The sequence below is a fragment of the Echinops telfairi genome, unplaced genomic scaffold (assembly GCF_000313985.2).
Source record: "Echinops telfairi isolate 266 unplaced genomic scaffold, ASM31398v2 ScPeMD7_7457;HRSCAF=8495, whole genome shotgun sequence".
Classification (NCBI taxonomy): Eukaryota; Metazoa; Chordata; class Mammalia; order Afrosoricida; family Tenrecidae; genus Echinops; species Echinops telfairi.
This window is the reverse complement of record NW_022111357.1, coordinates 44,794,253-44,817,944: the sequence shown is the minus strand read 5'-3', so window position 1 is coordinate 44,817,944 and position 23,692 is coordinate 44,794,253. Positions and strand designations below refer to the sequence as shown.

The following is a 23,692-nucleotide window of genomic DNA, read 5'->3' as shown; positions in this document are numbered from 1 at the left end:
GGGCTGAAGGGGGAGGCAGGACAGCCCAAGGTTGCCGCTACTCCGGGGAGCAGAGCTTAAAACAGCCTGGAGGGCGTTATTCTGTAACCAGAGCACAGGGAGGGCTGGGGTGGCGGCTTTCACCGAAAGCGGTGGGGGTCCTCCGCAAAATAAGCAGAAGCAGTCTGCGACCTGGGTCTGGGGTCTCGGGACACGCGGGAGACACAGCAGCCACCACCCACAGGCTGGGTTAAGGGAGCAGCAGCGGAACAGCGCAGGCTCTACGGGAGGACAAGACGACTGTGCTTTGCCCCGAGGACCCAGGCTGGCGCCTAAGGAGAGACGGGAGATGTTACCTGCAACATCCCGGTTGTCCATCTTGAGATTCATCCAATCCCAGAATGCTCCGGCGACGTCTGGAGGGGGTTGTTATACCTCGCTTGGCGTGATGGGAAATGTAGTCCGCATCAGCCGGCCCCGCCCCGCCACTCCGAGGACGTCTAGAAATTTCCTTCGAGGACCGTAAATAGCTCTTTACTAATGATCTTCAGTCAGAATCCCGCTGACTCAAGAGCGTTGCCTTCTCTCAAATCTTTCCAGAGCCGCGTCCGTACTAAATAGAAACTACATATCCCAAGATGCTCGGTGCGGCAGCTATCGCGAGATCCTCAGGCCTGTCTGGCCCCGCCCCCTGGCCTGCTTCCGCCTCCCTGTGGCGGCCGCTTGTTGTTGTGGAGGCCAAAATGGCGGCTCAGGCGGCGGCGGCGGCCCAGGCGGCGGCGGCCCAGGCGGCGCAGGCCGAGGCGGCCGAATCGTGGTATCTGGCGCTCCTGGGCTTCGCAGAGCACTTTCGTACCTCCAGTCCGCCCAAGATTCGCCTGTGTGTACACTGCCTGCAGGCTGTGTTCCCCTTCAAGCCTCCGCAGCGCATCGAGGCCCGCACGCATCTCCAGCTCGGCTCCGTGCTTTACCACCACACCAAGAACAGCGAACAGGCGCGCAGCCACCTGGAGAAGGCGGTGAGCGCGGGCCGGCCCGCGAGGGCAGGGCAGGGGGGTCGGGTTGGTAGGCCGCCCCCCGGGCGGGCGAGGAGACTCCGGGCCGCTACTCCGGATCCGGAGGTGCAACCTCCCGCACCAACCTGGGACTCCCATTCGCAGAACCCCAAGACCGCCAGCCTCCTGGGGTGCCGGAGGACCTCCAGGACACCCCTCCTCCCGTGTTTCCCGTTTCTGATGAGGGCCTTATTCCCCGACAGCTCCTCGGTCGGTGGTCGCAAGCCATTAACTTTTTAGACTGCTCTGAGGTTGACGCCTGTCAGCATAGACGCGGTCCTTCAGTTAGAGAGCCCACCCCCATGCCCTCGATGGTCGGACTGCTGCACTCCCGGGACTCCTGCCCTGGGGACTCCGCTGGGGAGCGTCAGCCTGGACACGATCTCGGACCCTCTGAAGTGACTTGGGTCCAAGACGGACAGTCCAGCAGGCTCCTGGGAATCTGAGGTCTGGACCCAGGAGGGCGTGCCCTCCTGCATGCGGAAGTCTGGCTCCTCTCGATGGCCTGGGGATTCTGTGCCCTGTCAGTGGTGCTAGGTGTCAGAGATGAAGGAGGAGTCCACGAGTTGACAGTTTGCAGCCCTGTAACACTCCTAACAGCAAAAGCCGTGCCACTGTGGCCATGATGACTAGTGGGGACCCAGTGGGTGACAGGAGAGTTGGCCCGTGCGGGGGTTTTTTTGGCTGTCATCCTCCCTGGGGCTGCCGGGTGGGTGGGTCCGAACCACCAACCTGTAGGTTAGTACTTGAGGGCAAACTGTTGGTGCCCCTCAGGGACCTTTGGAGTCCTGGTGAGGAGTTACAGGGTTGGGATCTGGGACTGAGTGCCCCCCCTCATTGTGCTGCCCCCCCTCTCCCGAAAGCAAGGGTGGGGGGAATCTCGCCGCTCCTGCTTCCTCTCTCCCTCCCTCTCTCCAGCCACAGTCTGTCCTCTTCGGGCGCAGCGTTCATCCTCATCCTGACTGGTAGCATCTTTGCAGCATGGGGAGTGCACCTGTCCCTTGGGACAGCCCGTTCTTGCCCTTCCTGGCTGTGGCATTGTTCTCTCCACAGTAGCACTGGGCTCCTCTCGGGCCTGTGCCTCTCCTTGCTTCTATTATTGACCCAGCTATGAGCTGCCCAGAGGAGGGCAGAACTTCATGACACGACTGATGGGGTGTCGAGGATGCCCGTTGGGCTGCGAGTGGCAGGGTCAGCAGTTGGAAACCTCCAGAGGAGCCATTCTAGTCCTGTAGAGACTCAGGGCCTGGGAAACCCACAGGAGCAGTTCTAGCCTGTCCCCTGGGGTTGCTTTGAGTTGGCATCGACTCGATGGCAGTGAGGATGGTGAATCTGGACCCACTCACCCACTGCTTTGGAGCGGAGATGGTTGGAAGAGGACTTTAGTCACCACCTGACCCAACTTCCTTGTTTCAGGAATGAGGAAATATGTGGGCCCAGAGAGGTAAAGTGATTCGCCCGAAGCTGCACCGTGCATGCCCCAAATCTAGGATCTCTGTTTTCAGGTTTTGTGCCAAATTCCTCAGGAGGGTAGTGTGTGTCAGATGTCGCCAAGTCCACCGGGACTCATGGCTGGGTTGCCGCTGTATTTCAGAGTAGAGTCATGCCCTGTGGGGTTTTCAGGGTCTCATCTTTTGGAAGCAGATCAGCAGGCTTTTCTTCTGAAGTGCATGGGGATGGGTTTCAGTTGCCAACCTTTTAGCTCGCCAGAGAGTTGGTGACCACTTACACCATCTGATGATCCCTAAGGTAGTAGTGATTGAAGAACCTGAGAAAATTGGGCCAGGGTGAGGGGGCGGAGTTGACATGGGAGCTGTTTTCCTATTTTTGGTAGAAGTGAGGGATCTACTCTTTGGGGGAGGCCTGAATGGGTGAGGGCCACTCAGGACGTCTGCTGCAGATGCTGGTGGCACGGTGCAGGGTGGGTGATGGCAGCTGTCTCGTCTGAGACTCCCGGGGCTGTCAGGAGACCAGGAGTAGGGGCTGGAAGCCAGGACCAGCCGGTCCTTCTCTGAATGTGCTGGTTTAGAACAGCCCACTTTCCTGAGTGAAAACATGTATTCCCAAACTCATTGGGCCTACCGCCCCCCTTTTGGGGTGGAGGGTGGGTGAGCTCAGCGCCCCCTGGCAACTAGCACTCTAGCCCATAATTCAGGGTGAAATGTAGGTAGTTGTTTTTGTAGTGCCCCTCACCCCCACCCCCAGTTCATTCCAGTTCTTTCCAGTAGACAGAGTTGCCTACTTTGGGAAGCACTGGTTAAAGTAAGTTCCCCTGCTCCTGGGTCCAGCCCTGGTCAGTCACAGTGGTCCGTTACATGCCTCAGCCTCGTCTGAGAGATGCATCATGCCTCGATTGCTTCCTTTGTATTTATTGCTTGGCTTTTGGACCCGAAATGTAAGCCCTGTCCCCTTGAGGTGCCGTCCTTGGCTCTGCTGTACCCATAATCTCATGCGTTCTCTAAGCCCCTCCACACAGTCCCGGCTCCACACAGTTGTATACCCAGTGTCCCCTTCTTCCACTCTGATCCATCCCCAGCTGGGACTTGGTCTAGATTCCAGCCAAGGTGACACTGCCCTTCAGGCAGTTTTCCTTCTCCAGTGATCCCTGATGACCTGTGCGTTACAGGCTTTATTCTTTGTTAGCGGTCTGTTTCTTCCAAACCAGGCAGCTGTGGGGTTTTCTTCCTTTTAAAAAATACTTTCTCAGAGCGGCTCAAAGAAACGTAATATGTCCACCCTTCAGAAATGGTGTGCTGAGTTCTAGTTCTACGGATGAACTGGCCAAAGTGGTGTTGTTTTAAGGGAAGATTTTTTTCTTTGTTGTTGAGCTTATACATAGTAAGACTTAGTTTCACCTGTACAATTTAGCATTGTTCCAGCTATATAACCATTTGCAGCCTTGCTAACAAATTCATCGCCCCACCAGGCTTTTGTGTTTTTTTGTTTTTTTCCAAGGCTTTTGTTTTAATCTTTCCAATATGTATTGTACTTTTGATCCCACTTAGAGTCCAATGTTTTTCAGGGAGCTGACACAAGACAACAAGCACATAGAGATAGTTAGTCTTAAAGGCAACTGGCTCTTGGGGGTCTTGAAACTGCTTCCTCCTGAACCATTCTGCTCTGCTCAGATGGGGGTCTGATGTGCTCAGACTTGTCACTTGCTGTGAGTTGCTGACGAGTGGGCTCTGAATCGCTCCATCGGTCCAGTGCCAACAGAAGAAAGCGCCGCTGTCACTGTCATGGTGTGTGCTCCAGCTTGTTGCTGCAGCCACCGGCTGAGAGGGCTGGGCTTCCCTGCTGAAGAGTGTTTGGTTGCACTCCATGGAGTTAATGTTCAAAAGTCACAGAAGCTTCTCTAAAACCCGCCCACCAGGCGTAATCCTGCTGAAACGTGCAATACCAGTGGCATAGCTCACAATAGCATGCGGGACACCACAGGACAACAGGATGATCAATGGGTGGTATTGACCCAACTGGTTTACCAATACCAAATCCATGGCCATCGAGTCCATTTGGACTCCGAGAATCCCTTGATAAGGTCTCCACGGCTTTGCAAACCTTTCTGGGAGCAGACAGCCTCCCTCATCTTTCTGTGGGTTTGAACAGCCAACCTTGTGGTTACCAGTCCGCTTTCCCATCAGCGACACCAGAGTTCCTTAACTTGATGGTGGTAGTATTAGGTGCCACTGAGTCGGTTTTGACTCCTAGTGACCCTGAAACACCGCCTAGTTCTGCGCCATCCTCACAGTTGTTCTGACCTTTGAACCCATGGTTGCAGCTACTGTGTGATTCCCTCTTGTCAAAGGCCTTCCTCCTGTCTGCTCTTCTCCATCGTAGCAAGCACGATGGTCTTCTGCAGGCCTGCTCTTTCTTGATAGTGTGTCCTGCGTACGTGAGACCAAGTCTCGCCATCCTGGCCGCTTATTAGGAGCCTTGTGGTTGTACTTCTTCCTGGACAGATTTGTTTGCGCTTTTGACTGCCTGTGGTGCCTTCAGTGGTTTTTGCCAGCACCATAGTTCAGATGCTTCGGTTTTCTTCCATCTTCCTTATTCAGTGTCCAACTTTCCCGTGCATATGAGTTGATGGGCCTGGGTCAGGCGCACCATGGTCCGCAAAGTAACATCTTTGCTTTCAACACTTTATAAAGGGGCCTTGTGCAGCAGGTTTACCTAATGCAGTGTAACTTTTTGGAACTAAAAGTAAAATATTTTATTGGTTCTGAACTGTTGCTATGTTCAGTGTCCTGTTATTTTCACAGTCTGACCCTGACCTCCTTGGTAATGATAGTTTTACTTTGGGGTGCCCCCCCCTTTCTTCTTTTGTCTGCTGAAGTGTATCTATTGCATTTGCCTGTCATGAGCTACCGAGAAGGAGCTTATTACACCCTACTCGGCAAGGTTCCTTTATTTTCAAGGAGAGAATTGGCTACTGAGTGTCCCCTCAGTAAGGGCTCTGTTTCTTCTCATCTCAGTCGTGACTGCAGGTGCCCGCCCCAGGACACCACCTCCACTGCTCATTCCTGGGTCAACTCAACATTTCTGCACTCCGGCAGTGTACAGCGGCCGCTTACCTTAGAGCCTTTCCGCTTGCCTGCTGTTTGGACAGCCGCTTGGAGGTGGTGTCAGAATCTGGCTCGGGGGCTGTTGGGTTCTCCCGGGGTGCTGCTTCTCGTAGACCTCCTGGGTGGAGGCTCTCTCAGTGCCTCGAGGACCTGTCAGGCACGCCCTTTATCTCTTCTTCCCGTCGTGCACGCGTCTTGCTTCCTGCCCTTTCGCTCCTGGGGCACTGATCCACCTGTGTTTCCACTGGACCAGCCCCCTCACAGCTCATGCCAGTTTGCAGTGGGACCCAGAGACTGCCAGCATCTGGACCTAGATGCTTCTGCTATCCCTTAACCCTCTTGCTCTTGAACTCAGTTCCTTTTGCTGGAAGCAGGAGAAGTCCAGCCTGCTCTTCGGATGTCCTCGGCTTTGGAAAACACCTGGGAGTTTTCTGCTTCTCTGGGATCTCCCTTTCTACCACCTCCCCACAGCTGTCATGTATGTCACTGCTGGCCCTGTCCAAGTTCGACTATTGCCATTCGTGGCTGTTGAGCTGAGCTGGACTCCTGGGCCTCATGTATATCCCATAGGGTGTCCAAGGCTGTGCCCTTTCAGCAGCAGATTGCCAGGGCATGCTTTTGAGGCCTCTCTGGGGTGTTTGGGCAGTCTAACCTCATGAGTAGTCGGGAACTTAACTGTGTGAGATCAACAGCAACCCCTGGTCATGCTGCTAGGCCTCTTTATCCTCCCTCCGATTCAGTCTTTGGGTCTGTGGTGTACTTTCCAGGTTCAGTGCTCCCCTGTCCTTTGTTAAGACCCCAGAGATCAGTCATCATCTGCCCCGCTGCCTTGGCCCAGCCAGAGCCGCCAGCCTCTGCTTTCAAGATCCCTGGTGGTGGCTTCCCCATCTCCAAGGGCTGTCAGGGAACACTGACCCTGCCTCCTCCTGTTCTCGTATGTCTTTTGCCCTGTGCTCACTTTCCTAGCCCTTGGGTCCACCCTCCCTGCTGGAGCCTGAGCCTCTGTGGTGTCACCCAGACCTCTGTTGTGTGGCCTGTGGAGCTCTTCCCCTGTGCTCCCCTCAGGTGTGGGTGTGGGTGGTTTTCTCCTTAATCTCCATGTGCACCTTCCAGCAATGCTTGGCGCTCTGGGGGATCGGAAGGCGTTGGGTGGGCAAGGTGCAGGGCCAGAGTGCTCACTCTTGGCCAGGTGCACTCATGGGACCTTTTCTGGTTTGATTCCTGAGAAGGAGTGGGATCACTGAGGGGTAGATGGGGGGCTCCGGGAGGTGCTCAGACCTCAGCCACCCCTCTCCCTCCCCACCAGCTGCCCTTCTGCTGCTGTGGTGCTCCTTCCACTGCAGGACTTGGTGGGCTGGCGCTCCTCCCTCCCCTCCTCTCACTCTCCCGGCTTGATGGTCTGAGGAGGGCCTTAGCCAAACCACCTCTCAGCGCCTTCTCCTCGGGAGCTGCCTCGGAGTGGGAGCGGTCTTTACTGGCCCTTGTTCAGGTGGTAACCCCAACAGGCAAGGAGTGGGTGTCTAGTGTCAGGGAGCAGGTACTCGTCCTGGTTCTTTTCTCTCACTGTTACCTCCAAGGCACCCCCCAAAATGGTCCATAGCTTCGAGTTCAGCCCCTGAGTGGGAGGGAGGAGCGCCAGCCACCCTCACCGGCAAAGTCCCCGCCCTCACCTCCATGGAGAGCCTGGCTGCCTCTGGTGGTAACAGAACTATGTCTGGCCCAAGGGGGGCCAGCAGCCTGGCCCGCGACTGACCCTCTTTTCCTTCTCTTTCAGTGGCTGATATCTCAGCAAGTATCCTTTTTTATCTGAGAACAAGAACATGTTGTACCCCTGGGGTCACCAGACACCATACTGCATGTGTTGCCTTGCCCACTGGGTCAGCTGACGCATCCTAGCTTGCCCCCCGCCTACCCATCAAGACCAGCTGGGTCCCAGCTTCTGACCGGGTTTTCAGCTTTCACAAGCCTGGGACACCAGTGCACGTGCAGACTCCTAGGTCCAGGGCCCTGGCAGTGCAGGTCACCTCAAGGGGGCCCAACCCCAGCTACGCCCTCTGTGCCAGTGTCCGTGCATCTCTCCTTTCCTTAACCAACCTCACAGGTCCCACAGTTTGAGGATGTCAAGTTTGAGGCTGCGAGTCTCCTCTCTGAATTGTACTGCCAGGAGGTAAGAGGGTGCTGAGGGTCTTAGTAGCTGAGCAGATTGACCCACCCCCTGACCCAGGTAGAGCAGGCCCAGTTCTCTGCTGAAGGGCACAGCCCAAAAGCTCTGACCTGGAATTCTCCTCAGCCTATTTCCTGGTTTCACCTGTAGCTGAAAACACCCTGTCTCCTTTCAAATCATACCACGTGGGGTGGCCTGGACAGAAGGGGCCCTTTCCTCCACATTGCCCACTGGCGCCTCTGTTGTCGAACAGTGGGAACTGTCACCTGATTTGACTCCAGGAGCTTGAACGTAAATCATCAGAGCTGGTTGAGAAGTTACTTTAAGAGTGATACCAGACCCTCCCAGGAAGCACGTCCAGGAACGTACCTCTCTGTGCTGACAAAGCCAACAGAAAGTCCAGGGCTGGTGATGAGTGCACAGTGGTGGCCACCAGGTACAGGCACCACAAGGGCCTCCTGTGTGTCATTGTCTCTCCACACTGGTCTTTCCTTTCAGAATTCCGTGGATGCAGCAAAGCCCCTCCTGCGGAAAGCCATCCAAATCTCACAGCAGACGCCATACTGGCACTGTCGCCTGCTCTTCCAGCTGGCTGTAAGTGCCAGGGGAAGGGCACATGAGGGCTGGGCGTGTGGAGGCCAGGATGCCGGGGTCTTCATGGACCCTCCCTCCCTCCCACTCCGTGGGGGCCTGGGTATCTTCTGGGTGGTGTGTTTTAAGAGCTGCAAAAAGGGGCTAGCTGGGTGAGACTAAAACTCCCAGGGCCCTGCCCACCCGGGCTGTGGCTAAAGCTAGCAGCAACCAGGGAGGAAGGGCATGCGCACAAAACAAGGGGAGGCTGGCATGTACCGGCAACTTGTCCATTGCCCTCTGCTCTATACCCTCGCCCTCACAACCACTGGAAAACCATTAGGCCCTCTTGCCCCAAACCGATAGCCCTGAAAGTTGCCTTCACCCCAATGAGTAGACCCTGGGCTACGAGGACCCCACTGGAGCTTTCTTTGCCTTGCTGACTCCCTGAGTGCTGACAAGTTCCCAGTTCTGTTCCCTGACTACGTCCCACCACCAGACTTCCTTGGGTCTGTGCCTACACCTCCTCTCCCACTTACCAGTGTCCTGACCACAGTGGGCACTGGGCCTGGAGTTGAGCTGCCTGCTGAAGGGGATGCACTCGGCCTGGCCACACTACTGGCTGTTCTAGCCAACGCCAGTCCCTGCAACAGTTGTGGCCTGCTCTGCTCTCAATCCCGAGGACTCTCTTTGTGGGCCTAGTGTCCCCTGGGAAGCCACTCGTGCCCTCCCTCCCCCCGTTCCCCTGTCCCCTGCAGCCTCAGAGGGGAGCTTGCCTACATGAGTGCGCTGCTGGCCTGCAGGTCGCCAGGTGCAGTGATGTGCACTGGAGGCCAGCCGAGTGCAGTGTTCATAACAGTGAGTGCTGGCAAGGCTGCTTGGTTACCGTGGCACAGAGCTGGCCCTGAGACGGTTTGCTGAGGCGCCAGGGACTCCGTTTCTGGCTCATTGAGTAGTTAGCTCGAGGCATGTGTTCTGGGTGAAGCCAAGGTCTGCACCCTCTACTTTCAGCAACTGCACACTCTGGAGAAGGACCTGGTGTCGGCCTGTGACTTGCTGGGTGTCGGGGCTGAGTACGCTCGAGTGGTGGGCTCTGAGTATACACGGTGAGCTTCCTCCTAGGAGAGAGACGGATGGCATTTCAGCGAGAGGAAATGTGAGACACTGTGGGAGGCCTTCTGCCTGTAGGCTCTCAGTGTAGCCAAGGCTGGCGTGGCTGCTGTGGTCCATGAGCGAGACCTGCCATGTTTCTAGTGTCTCTTAACATTCCCAAACCACCCTCAGCAGGCTTTGGTGCCGGTGCTAGTGGAAGCAGTGTGGCCTGTGTGGAAAGTGCAAGGAGGGTTCAAAGATGTCATCCCTTAGTTCCCAGAAGGCCCTGAGTGAGGTCCAGGCACAGTCTCAAGCAGGAAAGGGGTGGGGGCTGCAGTGCGGGGAGGGCTGAGCTATGGAGTTCGGCAGGCAGAGAGACAGCCCCCTCAGTGCATGGTGGGGGCTGCTGTTGTGCAGGGGAGGTTCCTGTGGGGCGCTGGGGGTGGGAGGCACAGTGGTCCTCCCGGGCTTGACCCCAAGCTCTCTCTTTCAGGGCGTTGTTCCTGCTCAGTAAAGGCATGGTAAGTTGAGCCCAGCTGTGGGCAGGGCCGCTGAGGTGAGGGTGAGATCCTTGTGTTCGGCCGGGTTCAGAGTTGAGGTTCTGGGTACAGGGCTGGTTGTGCAGGAGAGGGAACTTGGAGTCTTCTGGTGCACCTTCCAGAGCTCCTCCACCCCCCACTGGAGCCTGGGATAGGAGCTCCTCTCCGAGTCCCCTCGTGCTGTGGGGATATGCAGCGGCGGGGCCCTGTGTGGCAGCACAGTGCCCTCTGCGTGCGCTTCAGAATGTGTGCGTTCCCCAGCTGCTCCTGATGGAACGGAAGCTGCAAGAGGTCCACCCACTGCTGACGCTCTGCGGGCAGATCGTGGAGAACTGGCAGGGGAACCCCATCCAGAAGGAGTCGCTGCGGGTCTTTTTCTTGGTGCTGCAGGTGACCCACTACCTGGATGCTGGGCAGGTTCGTGCTGCCTTGGGCATGGGGCGGGCTGCCCCCGGTGGGGCTCTCGCTGTCGTGTGCCTCGCCATTGTTGTCTACCGGCTTCCCTCCACACCGGGCCCTTGGCACACTCTGCGCCCTGCTGGACCTCTGTACTTGCCACCGGTGTGGTCCGGTTCAGCGCACGCGTCACCATCTGGACCAGGCTCAGCTGCCCTCACTCGACTGCCTTTCCACATCTGTGTGCTGACATCTCTGTCCACGGCAGGGGCTGCTGTGTCAGTGTGCCCGCATCCGACCCATTGTCCCCAGCATGCTCATCAGCAGGGCATCCTCAGTACCTGTCTTCCACAGGGCCCCCTGTCGGTGGCAGTCACCTGCATGGCCACCCCGGGGCTGGGCACATCATGCTCCTGTGACTCAAGGCTGAGCAGCATGCCCTCGAGGGTGGGCCTGCGCCTCACCACCCTCAGCCAAGGCTGGAGTGGACCCTGTGGGGCTATGACAAACCTGGGCCGGGCTCCAGGATGGAGGAGTGGGGGCCCTGGGAGGAAAGGCAGAGAGGCCTGCTGAGCCCCCACCCAAAGGCTGGGCCCCTGAGAAGCACTGGGAGGGAGCGCATGTGGACTCGGTGTGCCCGGCCCCTCCCCGCCCCGCTCAGGTGAAGAGCGTGAAGCCGTGCCTGAAGCAGCTGCAGCAGTGCATCCAGACGATCTCCACGCTGCACGACGACGAGATCCTCCCCAGCAACCCCGCTGACCTCTTCCACTGGCTGCCCAAGGAGCACATGTGCGTGCTCGTCTACCTGGTGAGTGCCGCCCGGCCCATGGGCACAGATGCACAGGCCCCCGTGACGCCACCTGTTCTCAATGCAGGTGACCGTGATGCACTCCATGCAAGCTGGCTACTTGGAGAAGGCGCAGAAGTACACAGACAAGGCTCTCATGCAGCTCGAGAAGCTCAAGAGTGAGTCAGTGGCACATGGTGCACTGGCACTGTCCCAGCTGTGGCTGCCTGAGGCGGCCAGGGAGGGTGGCCCAGAGGAGACATGGGCATGCTTTCGCTGGGCCCCGCTAGGGCAACAGCAGTTACTTTCACTGTTCACTGCTGCCGACCGAGGCCTGAGCCAAGTCCATGGGAGGTGGGCTCTGGTAGACTCCACAGCACTCGAACTCCTTCCTTCCCGTGGAGCCGCCTGTCAACCCAGCTCCCTCACGTTCCCCAGGAGCCAGGGAGCGGAGGGGAATGCTCAGAGCCCTGCACTGAACTTCCCAGGGAGGCCACTGTCGGGCTCCATCACCGGATACCGAGGAGTTGGAGTTCCTTCCAGGGTCTCCCTGCTGCCCACAGCCCCAGACCCTGTGTCCTGAGTACTGGGTGGGAGGGAAGGAGGGCCTTCCAGGGCCCCCATGTGCTTCCTGGAAACGAAGCTGGTTTCCCTTGATGGGTATTGCCGTGGAGTTGGTTGGGTCAGGAGAGACATGTGGGCAGGGTCTGCAGGGAGACCTATGGGGCAGGGGTCTCCCAGCCTGGTGGGAAGCCCACCTGCCATCCCTGTGCTTGCCCCTTAACCTCAGTCCTGCCCACCTCTCCCTCAGTGCTCGACTGCAGCCCTATCCTGTCCTCCTTCCAAGTGATCCTGCTAGAGCACATCATCATGTGCCGGCTCGTGACTGGGCACAAGGCCACCGCTCTGCAAGAGGTGGGCTGGCGTGGGGTGTGGAGGTGGGCTGACCAGGACACCCCTCTCTGGGCGCATCAACTGAAAAATCTGACCAAGGCTATGGGGATGACTGACCCACCTAACACTGCCCTCCCCCCCACTATGCTCCCCAGATCTCCCAGGTGTGCCAGCTGTGCCAGCAGTCCCCACGGCTCTTCTCCAACCACGCGGCGCAGCTGCACACGCTGCTGGTGAGTGCACCACCCCCCTGAACCTGGGGGAGCTGCATCATCCCAGGCTGCCTTTTGACCTTTGATCCCCCACCTTGTCCCTTCTAGGGCCTGTACTGTGTCTCGGTGAATTGCATGGATAACGCGGAGGCCCAGTTCACCACGGCCCTGCGGGTGAGGAGCTGATGCGGGGTCATCCCATTAAGTGGCAGTTGGAGTGGCAGGAACGAGCCTTTCTTCAGAGCTTTCTGCAGAGGGTCCCTGCTGATTCTGTGTGCAGCAAGGACAGCTCAGAGTACTTCATTCCGGTGGGGGCGGTGGGGAGGAAGACGCTGGCACACAGGTAGTGTGGGGCTAGGGAACATACTAGAGAGTCAGGCAAGCCAGCGCCCCAGGGCCATTGCACACATGGGCCAGGGTCCAACTGGGCTGCCTGCTTGGGCCGGAGACCTACCTTCAGGGGTGACAATTACTCAGCTGCAGGCCCAGGTCCTCTCAGTGGCCTTGGGGACCTGCCTAAAGCTGGCCTGTGGTAAGTTCTGGAGCTGAGGCTCCACCAGGCCTGCCCAAGCCACACCTGTCATACAGCCAGGGGGCCGTAGGGACACTTGGTTCCACTGGGGAGCCCTCCACCATGAACTGCCTCCCTCAGAGTAACTCAGCTGGCGCCTCCCCGTTCCTCTCTGCTGGGTGCTTTGTCAGACCCAGTGTCCTGTGTCTCAGAGCCCTTCACCCATGGCCCTTCACAGAGCCAGGTGCTACCATCCAACTGCTGGCCCAGGTTGTGCTTTAAGCCCTGTGGTGCTAACAGTCCAGCCAGCCTTCTTTGGCCAAATTAGGACCCTCTGTGTCCACCCCATGCAGAGTTGTGACTGGTCTCAGCTCTCTAACCTCTGGAGGGTTTGCACCCCACCCTGCTCATGGCTCTTGCTCCCAGGCATCGGGGACTGACTGTTCCTGCCGCTGTCATCACGCCGCCCTCCTCCTCCTCCACCCCCGCCAACTGCCTGAGGGGCAGAGCTGCCAGGGAGGAGTCTCCCGACTGGGCATGAGCGCTGCTCTCGGCTGCTGGGGCAGCTTGTTGGGGGGCTCGTATGCTTGTCAGCTTTGGGGCGGCCAGCCTGATGCCACCTTTTCATCCAGCTCACCAACCACCAGGAGCTGTGGGCCTTCATTGTTACCAACTTGGCGAGTGTGTACATCCGGGAAGGAAACAGGCACCAAGAGGTAGTAGGTGACATGCTTCGTGTTTGCTGCCTCTCAACCTCCTCCCAAGTAGGCTGTCAGCAAGGCCCAAGCGTTGGCCGTGAGGGCAGTCTCCAGGGAGAGGAGCCCCAGCGAAGACAGTGCCCTGTCTGCCCTCGGCTGCTGCTGCACTCCAGGAGGCGCCAAGGCCCCAGCCCTCCAACCTGGGGCAGGGAGCTCCCTGGGCTACAGCGGGAGGGGAACGGCAGCCACAGTGTCCCACCCCAGGGAAGGGCGAGGTTTACACCCACCCAGCTACAACCTGGCCCCTCTTGCCCTCCAGCCCTGGGGTCCTCCCTGCCAGCGCCCCCTGCAGACCCCACTCTGCAGACCCCACTCTGGGCCTGACTCCTTCCTGTCTGCACGTTGAAGAAACCGAGCCCTCCTGAAACCCTCTTTACCCAGCCCCCCACTGGACAGCCAGAGGACCCCCAAAGCACCAGTCCCGCCACTCCCATCAGCCTTTGGGCTCCTCATCCATCCACCTAGCTAGCACCCCAGTACCTCCTGCCCTTTAAGATGCTCACCTCCTTGTTCCGGGCCCACCATGTGGCACCACACCCTGGGGGACCTGTTGGGTCTTGGGTGGGATGCACCACGCTCCAAGTCGCTGCCCTCTGACTGACTGGCTGCCTCCCCTCCCCCACCCCAACCCCCAGCTGTACAGTCTGCTGGAGAGGATCAACCCAGACCACAGCTTCCCCGTCAGGTACGCCATAGGGTGCACCTCCTGGATGGCAATGGCGCTGCGCTCCCGCACCAGTTCTCAGCCGGTTCTGATGCGCTGTCGTTCCCTCCCCCAGCTCCCACTGCCTCCGGGCGGCTGCCTTCTATGTTCGTGGGCTCTTCTCCTTCTTCCAGGGGCGCTACAACGAGGCCAAGTGAGTGCCCTGTGTCTACCCACACCCCAAGCTGCCCCAGCCTTGGGGCTGCTGTGGGGGAGGGGTCCTAAAGGAGGCTGGGTATCCGCCCCATCCCGTGCAGGCGCTTCTTAAGGGAAACTCTGAAGATGTCCAACGCCGAGGACCTGAACCGGCTGACGGCCTGCTCCCTGGTGCTGCTGGGCCACATCTTCTATGTGCTGGGGAACCACAGGGTCAGTGGGCCCCTGGGGCGAAAGGTGCAGGGTCCCATGTGAGAGCAGTGGGAACCCTGCCTGGCATCTGTACGTCTTGTCCTGGCCCCACCTTTGGCTCAACAGGCCACCTAGGCCTACCTGTCTTGTTTCAGTTTCCTGCCCTGCCCCCCAGCCGGGGTCCATATGGGTTGATCTCAGTGATTGCACTGTTTCACCCTCACCTAGACCCCACCCTCGGTCCCTGCCCACCCCACCACAGGGCTCTGCTGTGTCCAGGCCCCCACTGGGGTGTGCATAGCACCTGTTCTTTCGCTCCCCTGTGTCTTGGGCTGGTCGGCCCCATGCAATCCTGGGGGTGCACTCAGCCGCCATGCAGGCCTGCTCCTCCGTATAACAGCATGCCTCCTCAGGAGACCGGGCTTCCTGGAAGCTGGGGTGCAGAGCTGGTTTAAGAATGTTCCCAGACCATGCAGCAGTGTCGCGGGGGTGGGGGGTGGGGGTGGGGGGGGGGCATTCTTTCAACTCCGATCAGGGCCAGCCACTCCTGGGCCTGCGCAGGGACTGGAGTTTCATGGTTGCTGACTAGGAGGCCTGAACAGTGTAGGTTCATCTGCCCAGGCCAGGGCTTGTGTAAGGGGCTGTGCCAAAGTCACGTAAGCCCCGAGAAGTCCAGCCAGGCATGGATTCCCAGCTCCCAGCATCCCCACAGGGTCTTCGGTGCTCACTTGAGAGTTGCCGCACACGAGGGGGCCCTGGAGGGAGCAAGGCCCATCCCACCGGGGCTACTTGTGCCCCCCACCCCACCCCGCCTGGTGGTGATGGTTGGAAGTTCAGTTTTCTGCCTCTTCCCCGCCCTGCTTGTCCTGGGACCTTGGTGGTCTTACCAAATTCGTCATTGGGCCCCAAAGCTGACTTGCCCTGTACCTGTGTCAGAGGCACGAGTCACCTTGAGGGCTGGGAGGCGGTGTTGCAAGAGCAGTGAATTGAGCGGTTTGTCCTTCCCAGTGGCCAAGGAGTGCTATATAAAGAAAGGCCCTTTGGGGTGGTAGGCTGTGAAGGAGGAATCGGGGTTTGCCAGCTTTAGGAAGATGGGCGGGTCTCTGGCTCTGCCACCCCTGGTCCCCTCAGCCCTCTCACTGCTCTGGGTTGACAGGAGAGTAACAACATGGTGGTGCCTGCCATGCAGCTGGCCAGCAAGATCCCAGACATGTCTGTGCAGCTGTGGTCGTCAGCTCTGCTCAGAGGTGAGCTTAGAGGCAGACTCCCTGCTGGCTGCCTCAGAGCACAGGGCTGTCCGGCAGAGCCCAGGGAGATGACCTACCCAGGGGTGGGGTGACCTGCCCCCCTTGCGGGCGGAGGGGTGATGTGCCCAGGAGGTGACCGGCCGAGGTCTCTGTGTGGCGGGCCTACCTGTAGACTTGAACAAAGCCTGTGGGAATGCGATGGATGCACACGAGGCCGCCCAAATGCACCAGAACTTCTCACAGCAGCTACTCCAGGACCACATTGAGGCCTGCAGCCTTCCCGAGCACAACCTCATCACGGTAGGGGACCCAGGCAGGGCTGGGGCTGGCTGGCTGGGCACGGGGGCAGGGCCTCCGGGGCATCAACCTGTGTGCCTCTTTCTCCCACAGTGGACAGACGGCCCGCCCCCTGTGCAGTTCCAAGCCCAGAACGGACCCAACACCAGCCTGGCGAGCCTCCTGTGAGACTGGTCCTGGGGTGGCCCTGGTGCGACCCCACAGGCCTATCCAGAGCTGCTCTTTTCTGCCGTAGTGTGGGCGCCATCTTTTGTGCAGCAGCCAGGACACGCGCACCTTGCTGGAAGGACACACAGCTGTGGTGGGTGCCTCAGGCTGGAGCCACCCTGGGAGTGGATGCCAAACTCATGGCCCTTCTCTGCAGTGGGTCAAGCCCATAGGAAGCAGGGCTCCGTAGGGCATAGCCCTCCATGCCTGGTGGTGACCTCCACTTTGACGGCTCTGGACCCTTGCAGATTGTGCAGGCAGCATCCAAAGCCACGTCTTTGGCTCATAAGGGAAATTTGGAGGAAAGAAGTAACCACTCTCGGAGGGGCCAGTGTACAGCCACTGCAGTGCTTGTCCCCGCCTCTCCACATCCACCCAAGGGCCAAGGCCACTGCCCAGGGACTCCCTTTTCCGGACACTATCAGCTGCGTATTCAGAAGTACGTGTGCATAGATGCGTGCATGTGCACGCACATGGGAGCCTGTGGCCTAGGGACCTGGAGCTGGAGCAGGGCCTCCAGCCAGAATGAGAGGCCTTTCCTCACAGTTCCTTTGTGGTCCAGTCTTAGGGAGGGGGGGCGGTCCCCTACTCCCCGACACCGGGTCTCCTAGAGATGGGCGCAGGTGCTCTGCCAGCCTCAGGCAGCTGGCCTGCTGCATGCCCTGCCTGGCCATCCAGGAGGTGCCCAGCAGGCACTAGACTGGCTAGACAGCCTCCTGTTCCTGGCACCACAGCACACACGGCAGGCAGCCGGATCCACCAGCTGCCTCACTGACCTGAGCGTCCTCATCACACCTGTGCTGCGAGGCCTCTGCTCTGAGTGCATCCATCTGCCCAGGACGTGGGCACCTGCCGAGTCCGTGTTGCCGTCCGGACACCTTACCATGCCTTAGCCTGGGTTGCCTCAGGAGTTCCCCCCACCTGTCTCCCCCCCCAAGCCTTGTCCTCTGCCCAGTTCCAATGGAGCAGAGCCTCGGAGGGAGCCCCCGGCCCCTCCACCCACAGGCCAGGCCCACCCGGCACAACTCCCCGGCCTCGCCTGCACCATCACCTTGTGCATCATGTTCGTCTGCGTATTTATTAAGCCTTTCTCTTCTCCTCGTAGGGCGTTTGTGTTAGAGCAGCTGGAGTAAGAACCTCACAGCTTAACACCTGCCCTGGTGTTTGCTTTTAGTACCACCTTGTTCTCTGTGTATATGTGAAATTAAGGATAAAACAGTAAGTTTACAGTCAAAACCCAGTACTCGATATTTAATGTTCCACACTTCATGGAAGCCAAACAGTATATGGGGAGTGTATGTGTGTGTGCGTGTGATCTTTGAACTTTTCTTTGCAGCAGCAACTTCGATTATATAAAAGCTTTTACTACTACTACCCTGAGTCCCTATCTAATGGGGAGGGCCAAGGAAAGTGAATTTCAGGACATCATTGGGCCTCTGGCGCCACCTCGTGGCCAGGCGCGTGCTCGAGGGCTGTGTGCCCCCAGCTCAAGCTTTGAGCCTGCTGCCCTAGCCGGTGGAGGACACAGAGCCGCTGGTGACCAGCTAGCTTCTTGGTTCCCTTGTCTCTTTTGCTAAGAGTTTTAATAATGAGTGTGTTTGGCATCCTGTCTTTTAATGGGTTTGTAATATTTTGATTTTAGCAGCCTGTGCTTTTAACTTCAGCTGGTGCTTTTAATCAGGAAAAGACCGAATAACAGAACACAGCGCGCCTGTGAGCCGCCTCCTGTGTATCCAAAGTAAAGGAACTTGGCAGGAGCTTCGTGTTTTTGTACTTGTGCCTCCCCTCTCCCCTGCCACCAGGAGATGCCCCTCGCCTGGCAGGTGGGCAACAACCTTCTGCTAGCCTTGAACAGTGTGATGAGTTGATATGGACTGCTGGGGGGGGGGGGGAGCGTGCAGGGGAAGGAATGGGCCATGAGGGAAGGGGCTCTTAACAGCTTTGGGGAATTAAGGCAGCAGAGTGATTCTGAGCACACGTGGAAGAAAGGATGGGGACCCCATGTGCACTGACCCGAGTGGGTAGAAAGAATTGGCTTGGCCCACCCACCGGGTCCCAGAGGGCCTCTCACCCTAGTTCAGAGTCCTAGCTCTTGGTCTGGCCTCGAAAGAGTCTTCCGGGAATACCTGCACCACCATGGACCTGGCTGGGGGAGGGCTCTCCAGCTGAGTTGGGGGTGGTCTCTAGGTGTTCCATTTCCCCAGCCTATCCCTGCCAAGGCTTGCTCCCAGGCACACCCCAGGGGAGGACCACCACTTCACTATTGGCCCCCTCCGTCACTGGAAGCATTAAAATCTGTGCCTACACCGTGCAAGACCAAATGCCTCAGGGCAGCTGACATACACCTTGGCCACCAGGCTCATGGGTGGGATGGGGGCCCCCTGTTGGTGATTGTGGAACACGATCTTGGTAGGAGACTGGTTTGCATTGGTTTACCTAATAGCGCTCCTTGCCCCTTCTAGAGTTGCTGCTGGACTGGGTGAGGGTGGTAATGGTTAGTGTTTGTTATCGGGCAGCCCTCTGTCAGACATCCCCAGGGAACAGGGTGGTCTGCCCAGTTCTCTCTACTTTGGGTCACTGGGTTGTGCTGGTCTCCGAACTCACAGTCCTTGCAGGGACATCCGAGACCTTCCCCTCAGTGTCCCTCAGAGTTCCTCCTGGGTCAGGCAGCCGCCGAACAATAGCAGTGCACCACTATGGGGACACAGCAGGGACGGAATGGACCAAGTCCTGCCCAGGACTAGTTAAGTCCTGCAGAACCGCAGATCAGATCGAGGGCAGAGACAGGCTTGGTGAGAATCCACCCAAACTTCTGCAGAGCAGATGAGAAGGGTCAAAACTCTGGTTCTTCTCAGGCTGGTGACCATATCCCCTCCCCACCCACTCGGGTCACATTGCCAGAAACCAAGTTCAAGGGGTAGGGGTGCATCACCGGACTTGTGGCCAGCATGAGGACTAGTGACCAAGTGTGCCATGAAAGGTTCCTTCACCAGACCCAAATGTGGCAGATGGTACCAGTGCTGGGCATACCCACCACCTCACTGGGCAGTGGTCTCACCCTGGCCTCTGGAGCCTTAGTCCCTACCCAAGCCCAGTGCTTTCTGCAGAACTGTAGCACCCCAGGAAAGGGGGCTCCATAGCCCTTCCTGCTTCCAGAAGGTTCTACTATCCCCAGGCTATATGAGGAAGTCCTGGCTGGCCACGCCCCACATCCTTCAGTCTCTGGAATGTGTGTGTCTGCCCGTCTCAAAAGCAAAGTGCCTTGCTCCACATCCAGCTCCCTGTGCACACGTAATATGACATCAAATTGTGCCCCAGTCTTCTAAACGGTTGGTGTTGCTTGAAGTTCACCATCTCAACTTAAAACCAACACGGATCTTTGGAGTTGGTTCTCTCCCCAAAACCTTAGGAAGCTACCAAGTCACAGGGTCATGCTAAATTGGGGTTGACCCCAGCAGGACCGTTGCCTGGGAGAGGCTGAAAGAGTGTGGGACATGCATATATGAAGTATGTTCCTGTTGATTAAGATATACTGGGCATATTGTGTTTCATTTGGGAAGTCGAGCGACGCACACCCTGGCTCTCGTGCTGGGGTCACTTTGGTCGTGGTGTCGTGCTGGAAGGTATACCCCCGGTATTTTGGATGCTAGCAGGGTCACCCACTGTGGACAGATTTGAGCAGGGCTTCCAGACTGAAGACACACTTCTGTTGGATTCATAGGGTTTTGAGACGTTGGTCATCAAACCTTTCTCGTCCCTTTCGGTTGGAAGCTCTGCTGAAACTTGTTCAGCATCCTAGCAATACAAAAGCTTCTGCCGACAGAGTAGTGGCTTGCATGCCAGATGTCTCCATTATAGGAAGTGCAAGGTTTACCACCGACCTCCCTCGGGCTTTCTGTGGGAACTAGTAGTCATGGGCTAAAGGTACGAGTCTGGAAGCTGGAGCTAGGTCCTGAAAGACCTTCCCATCCTGAGTCTTTGAGGTAGTGCAGTGCAGTGAGTTAACACTTTTCTATTTTCAAATGCCTTGTGTGCATGTGAAATTTGGACATTGAATAAGGAAGGCCAAAGAAGAATTGGTGCATTGAATTATGGTGTTGGGGAAGAATATTAAAAGTGTCATGGACGGCCAAAAGAACAAACATCTGTCTTGGAAGTACTACAGCCAGAATGCTCCTTGAAAACAAGGATAGTGAAAGTTCGTCTCAATGTGCTTCTGACATGTTACCAGGAGAGAGCGGTCCCTGGAGGAGGACTTCACACTTGGTAAAGTGGAGGGCAGCCCTCAAGATGGATCAACAGAGTGGCTGCAACAATGGGCTGCAGTTCAAGAAAACATCGTGAAGATGGCAAAGGACTGAGCCGTGTTTCCCAACTCAAGAGTCATGCCTAACAGCAGCAGCATCTTTGTTATCCCACCAAATGACCTTTGACTGATGTGGTCTAGATAAGAGAATGTGTGGAAGAAACTGGTGGGATTCTGTTGGGAACAATTTTTGACGTGGTGATTTGTGATTGCCATCCTATCAAATGAAGGGCATAAATAAAATGAGCCCTCGCAGAAGCAGGAATGGGGAGTCACTACCAACTAGAGAAGAGCCAAGACTGGAGCTTGCCCTTTCAACTCTAAATTGCTGCATATTGAACCTTCTGGATACCGCGGGCAGGCAGCGCAGACCCCAGAGGGGTGGCAAAGGCGGGGCAGCAGAAACACTGAGTTGAGAGTCAGACAGCCTGTGAGCTTCCCAGCCCACCGAGCATGTTAGAGCTGAATGCCTTCAGGCAAGAGACTGGCTTGTGGGAATCCAAGTTTGTTGACCCCAGCCAGGTGCTAGAGTTGAGCCCCTTAGGGTTCACGGTCATGGTAGAGTAGTGTGCCCTAATGGAATGCAGCCAAAAAGTCGAGAGAGTGCTGTGGGACAAAAAGCTAGTATCTGAAAGGGTGGGGAGACTGGAGGGTGGGGCCGGTCTGACCTTCACCTCCTAAGAATCTGCCTTAGGCAGCTGATGCAGAGGATTTTCCTCTGAGTAGCTGGAGGAGGTCAGACCTTGTGCTCCCAAGTCCGTCCTTTCCACAGGTGGGCAGTTTGCATATTTAAGAGTGCCGCCACTAGGGGGCTTGCTTTGGTTCAAAAGTGCAGAACCAAGCACCCTGTGTGCTCCATTTCGGTGTGCGCTGCATACGTAGACCAGACCCTCTGAACTGCTGACAGTGGCTTGTGGGCAAGTGGAGAAGTAGGCCTGAGAGACATCTCCCTCCTTTGGCCACTCTGCCTGCTGCTTCTCCTCATCCTTGTGAGGGGCTCATTGAGTATTTGTAGGAAAGAAAAAAAATTCCGACAAATGAGTGAGCTCCTGACAGGTGGATCGGCCAAAGGAGTCACTAAGAGTAAGGTGGGGGCACTCAGTATTCTCCCTCACTGCTGCCCAGCTCACCTGTGGGGGCAGAGCAGTGCTTGTTGGGTCCATGTCTGGGGGACCATCTCCTCCAGGTCTGCGGCCTGTGATTCAGCAATAATGGAGGACAAAAGTTACGTAACAAGGTCCAGAGTCAGCCTGTCTAACTCAAGGAAACCGTTCCCATGGCCACTTCTCCCCACACACACCCTGCTTGGCGGGCTCAACGGGGCAACGGGACGCATGGCCAATGACGATGGGGATGGCCCACAAGAACAGTCTGTGAGTGCCCGAGCACCTGGTGCACTCTGGAATCCTCCCCAAGAGACAGAAGGGCAAACATGGGCTCCAAATTGTTTGCATGGTGACCTCAGGGGCAGCAAATCTCTATGGCCATCAACAGTGTGGGACCTGACTGCTGCCTTCCTTCTATCAAGTGATGCCCTAGCTGGGCTCCCATTTATACTAAAAGTATGAACAGGCAGCTCCATATAGTCAGACAGTCGTTTAGTGATTACCAGGAAAGGGGACGTTACTGGTAACAGGTCCAGGATTTCCATTTGAGGTGACAACAATGTTCTTGAATTACGTGGTGGTGACGGTTGCACAAGAAGCCTGTTGGTGCAGTGCTTAAAGCACTCAGCTGCTAACTCAAAGGTGGATGCTTTGACCCCTCAGTCACTCTGCAGAAGACAGATAGGGCAGGCTGTTCCCATAAAGAGAACAGCCTTGGAAAGCCCAAAGGCAGATCAACTCTGTCCTATAGGGTTGCTGTGAGTCAGAATTGACTCAACAGCCATGAGGTTTGTTTAGATGATTACACAATCTGGTGAATCTAGTGTCACCGAATTGTATTGTACACTTCGGAATCGTGAAAATGGCCATCTTTCATTCCATAGTCTATGAAATAGATAAACTCCCCCAGGGCCAATGATGAGAATAGAGATACCAGGAGGATTAGGGGAAGGTGGGGGGATAGGGGTGGAATCGATCACAAGGATCAATTTATAACCCCCTCCCAGGGGGATGAACAACAGAAAAGTGAGTGAAGGGTGACAGGAAGATGTAAGATATGAAAATAATAAGCTGTAACGTATCAAGGGTTCATGAAGGAAGGAGGGTTGGGGAGGGAGGGGGGAAAATAAGGAGCTGGTACCAAGTGCTCAAGTAGAAAGGAAATGCTTTGAAAATGATGATGGCCATGGCAGCATACGTGCCAATGTGCTTGACACACTGGAAGAATGTATGGATTATGATAAGAGATGTAAGAGCCCCCAATAAAGGTATTAAATAAAAGAGAAAAATCAAATGACATATGGCACTGGGCAAATCTCCTGCAGAAGACCTCCTTAGTGTGTTCAAAAGCAAAGCTACCACCTTGAGGACTGAAGTGGATCGAGAGTCTCATCTGAGGCCAGAGGATGGACGGTAGGTAAGAAAGACCACAGAAGAACTGATGCCTTTGAATGACAGTGTTCATGAGGAATATTCAATACGAGAGCTCCCCCCCACCCTCCAAAAATGGGAAAATGTCCGCTGTGGGGAGCTTTCATAGTATACATTCTCCACCCCAGGCTAACATTGAGCAACTTGCTTTGAGTTAGTGCACCCAGTGGTGTTGCCTGGGGAGGTTCTCTCTGATCACAGTGAATTTTTTCGTAAAAGCTGTTTTGTTCTAACCTTGTTTTTTTGTGATGGCCAATTTAAGAGAACAGCCAGCATGTGGCTGTAAAATTTTGTTGTTTGCTCAGGGGAAAATGCTGCAGAAACTGTTGTGATGTGGTACAGAGTTTACAAGGACAGAACGCTAGGGGAAAGACTTCAAGTGTATGTATGAGTGGTTTTCTTGTTTCAAAGAAGGTGAAATGTCGATTGATGACAAACCTCATTCTGAAAGTCCTTCAACTTCCCAAACTGAAGAAAATGTTGACTCTTAGTGCATTTGGAGTTCATTCCACCAGTTCAGACTGTTAA

General features: G+C 56.6%; 2 protein-coding genes across 3 annotated transcripts in view; one reads left to right on the top strand and one right to left on the bottom strand.

The window, feature by feature from the left end:
• SUGP1 (SURP and G-patch domain containing 1) overlaps positions 1-389 on the bottom strand; it is a 19,371-nt gene extending 18,982 nt beyond the window's left edge. Inside the window, exon 1 of the mRNA XM_004705237.2 lies at positions 336-389. Coding sequence (XP_004705294.1) covers positions 336-369 — 34 coding nt within the window. The 5' untranslated portion in view covers positions 370-389. The remainder of the gene's footprint in view (positions 1-335) is intronic.
• A 333-nt stretch (positions 390-722) lies between these two features.
• Positions 723-18,078, top strand: MAU2 (MAU2 sister chromatid cohesion factor). Of its 2 annotated transcripts, none has more exons than XM_045298830.1 (19): positions 723-998; positions 7,371-7,388; positions 7,698-7,763; positions 8,259-8,354; positions 9,342-9,436; positions 9,916-9,943; positions 10,223-10,378; positions 11,019-11,165; positions 11,233-11,323; positions 11,956-12,059; positions 12,194-12,271; positions 12,359-12,424; positions 13,394-13,477; positions 14,155-14,204; positions 14,299-14,376; positions 14,480-14,591; positions 15,727-15,817; positions 15,990-16,117; positions 16,208-18,078. In XM_045298830.1, the coding sequence occupies exons 1-19, from the start codon at positions 723-725 to the stop codon at positions 16,280-16,282; spliced, it is 1,839 nt and encodes a 612-aa protein (XP_045154765.1). In that variant the 3' UTR covers positions 16,283-18,078. The 2 variants fall into 2 exon arrangements, with proteins under 2 accessions (XP_045154765.1, XP_004705293.1); XM_004705236.3 differs by having other exon boundaries at positions 13,394-13,480.
• The last annotated feature ends 5,614 nt before the right edge of the window (positions 18,079-23,692 follow it).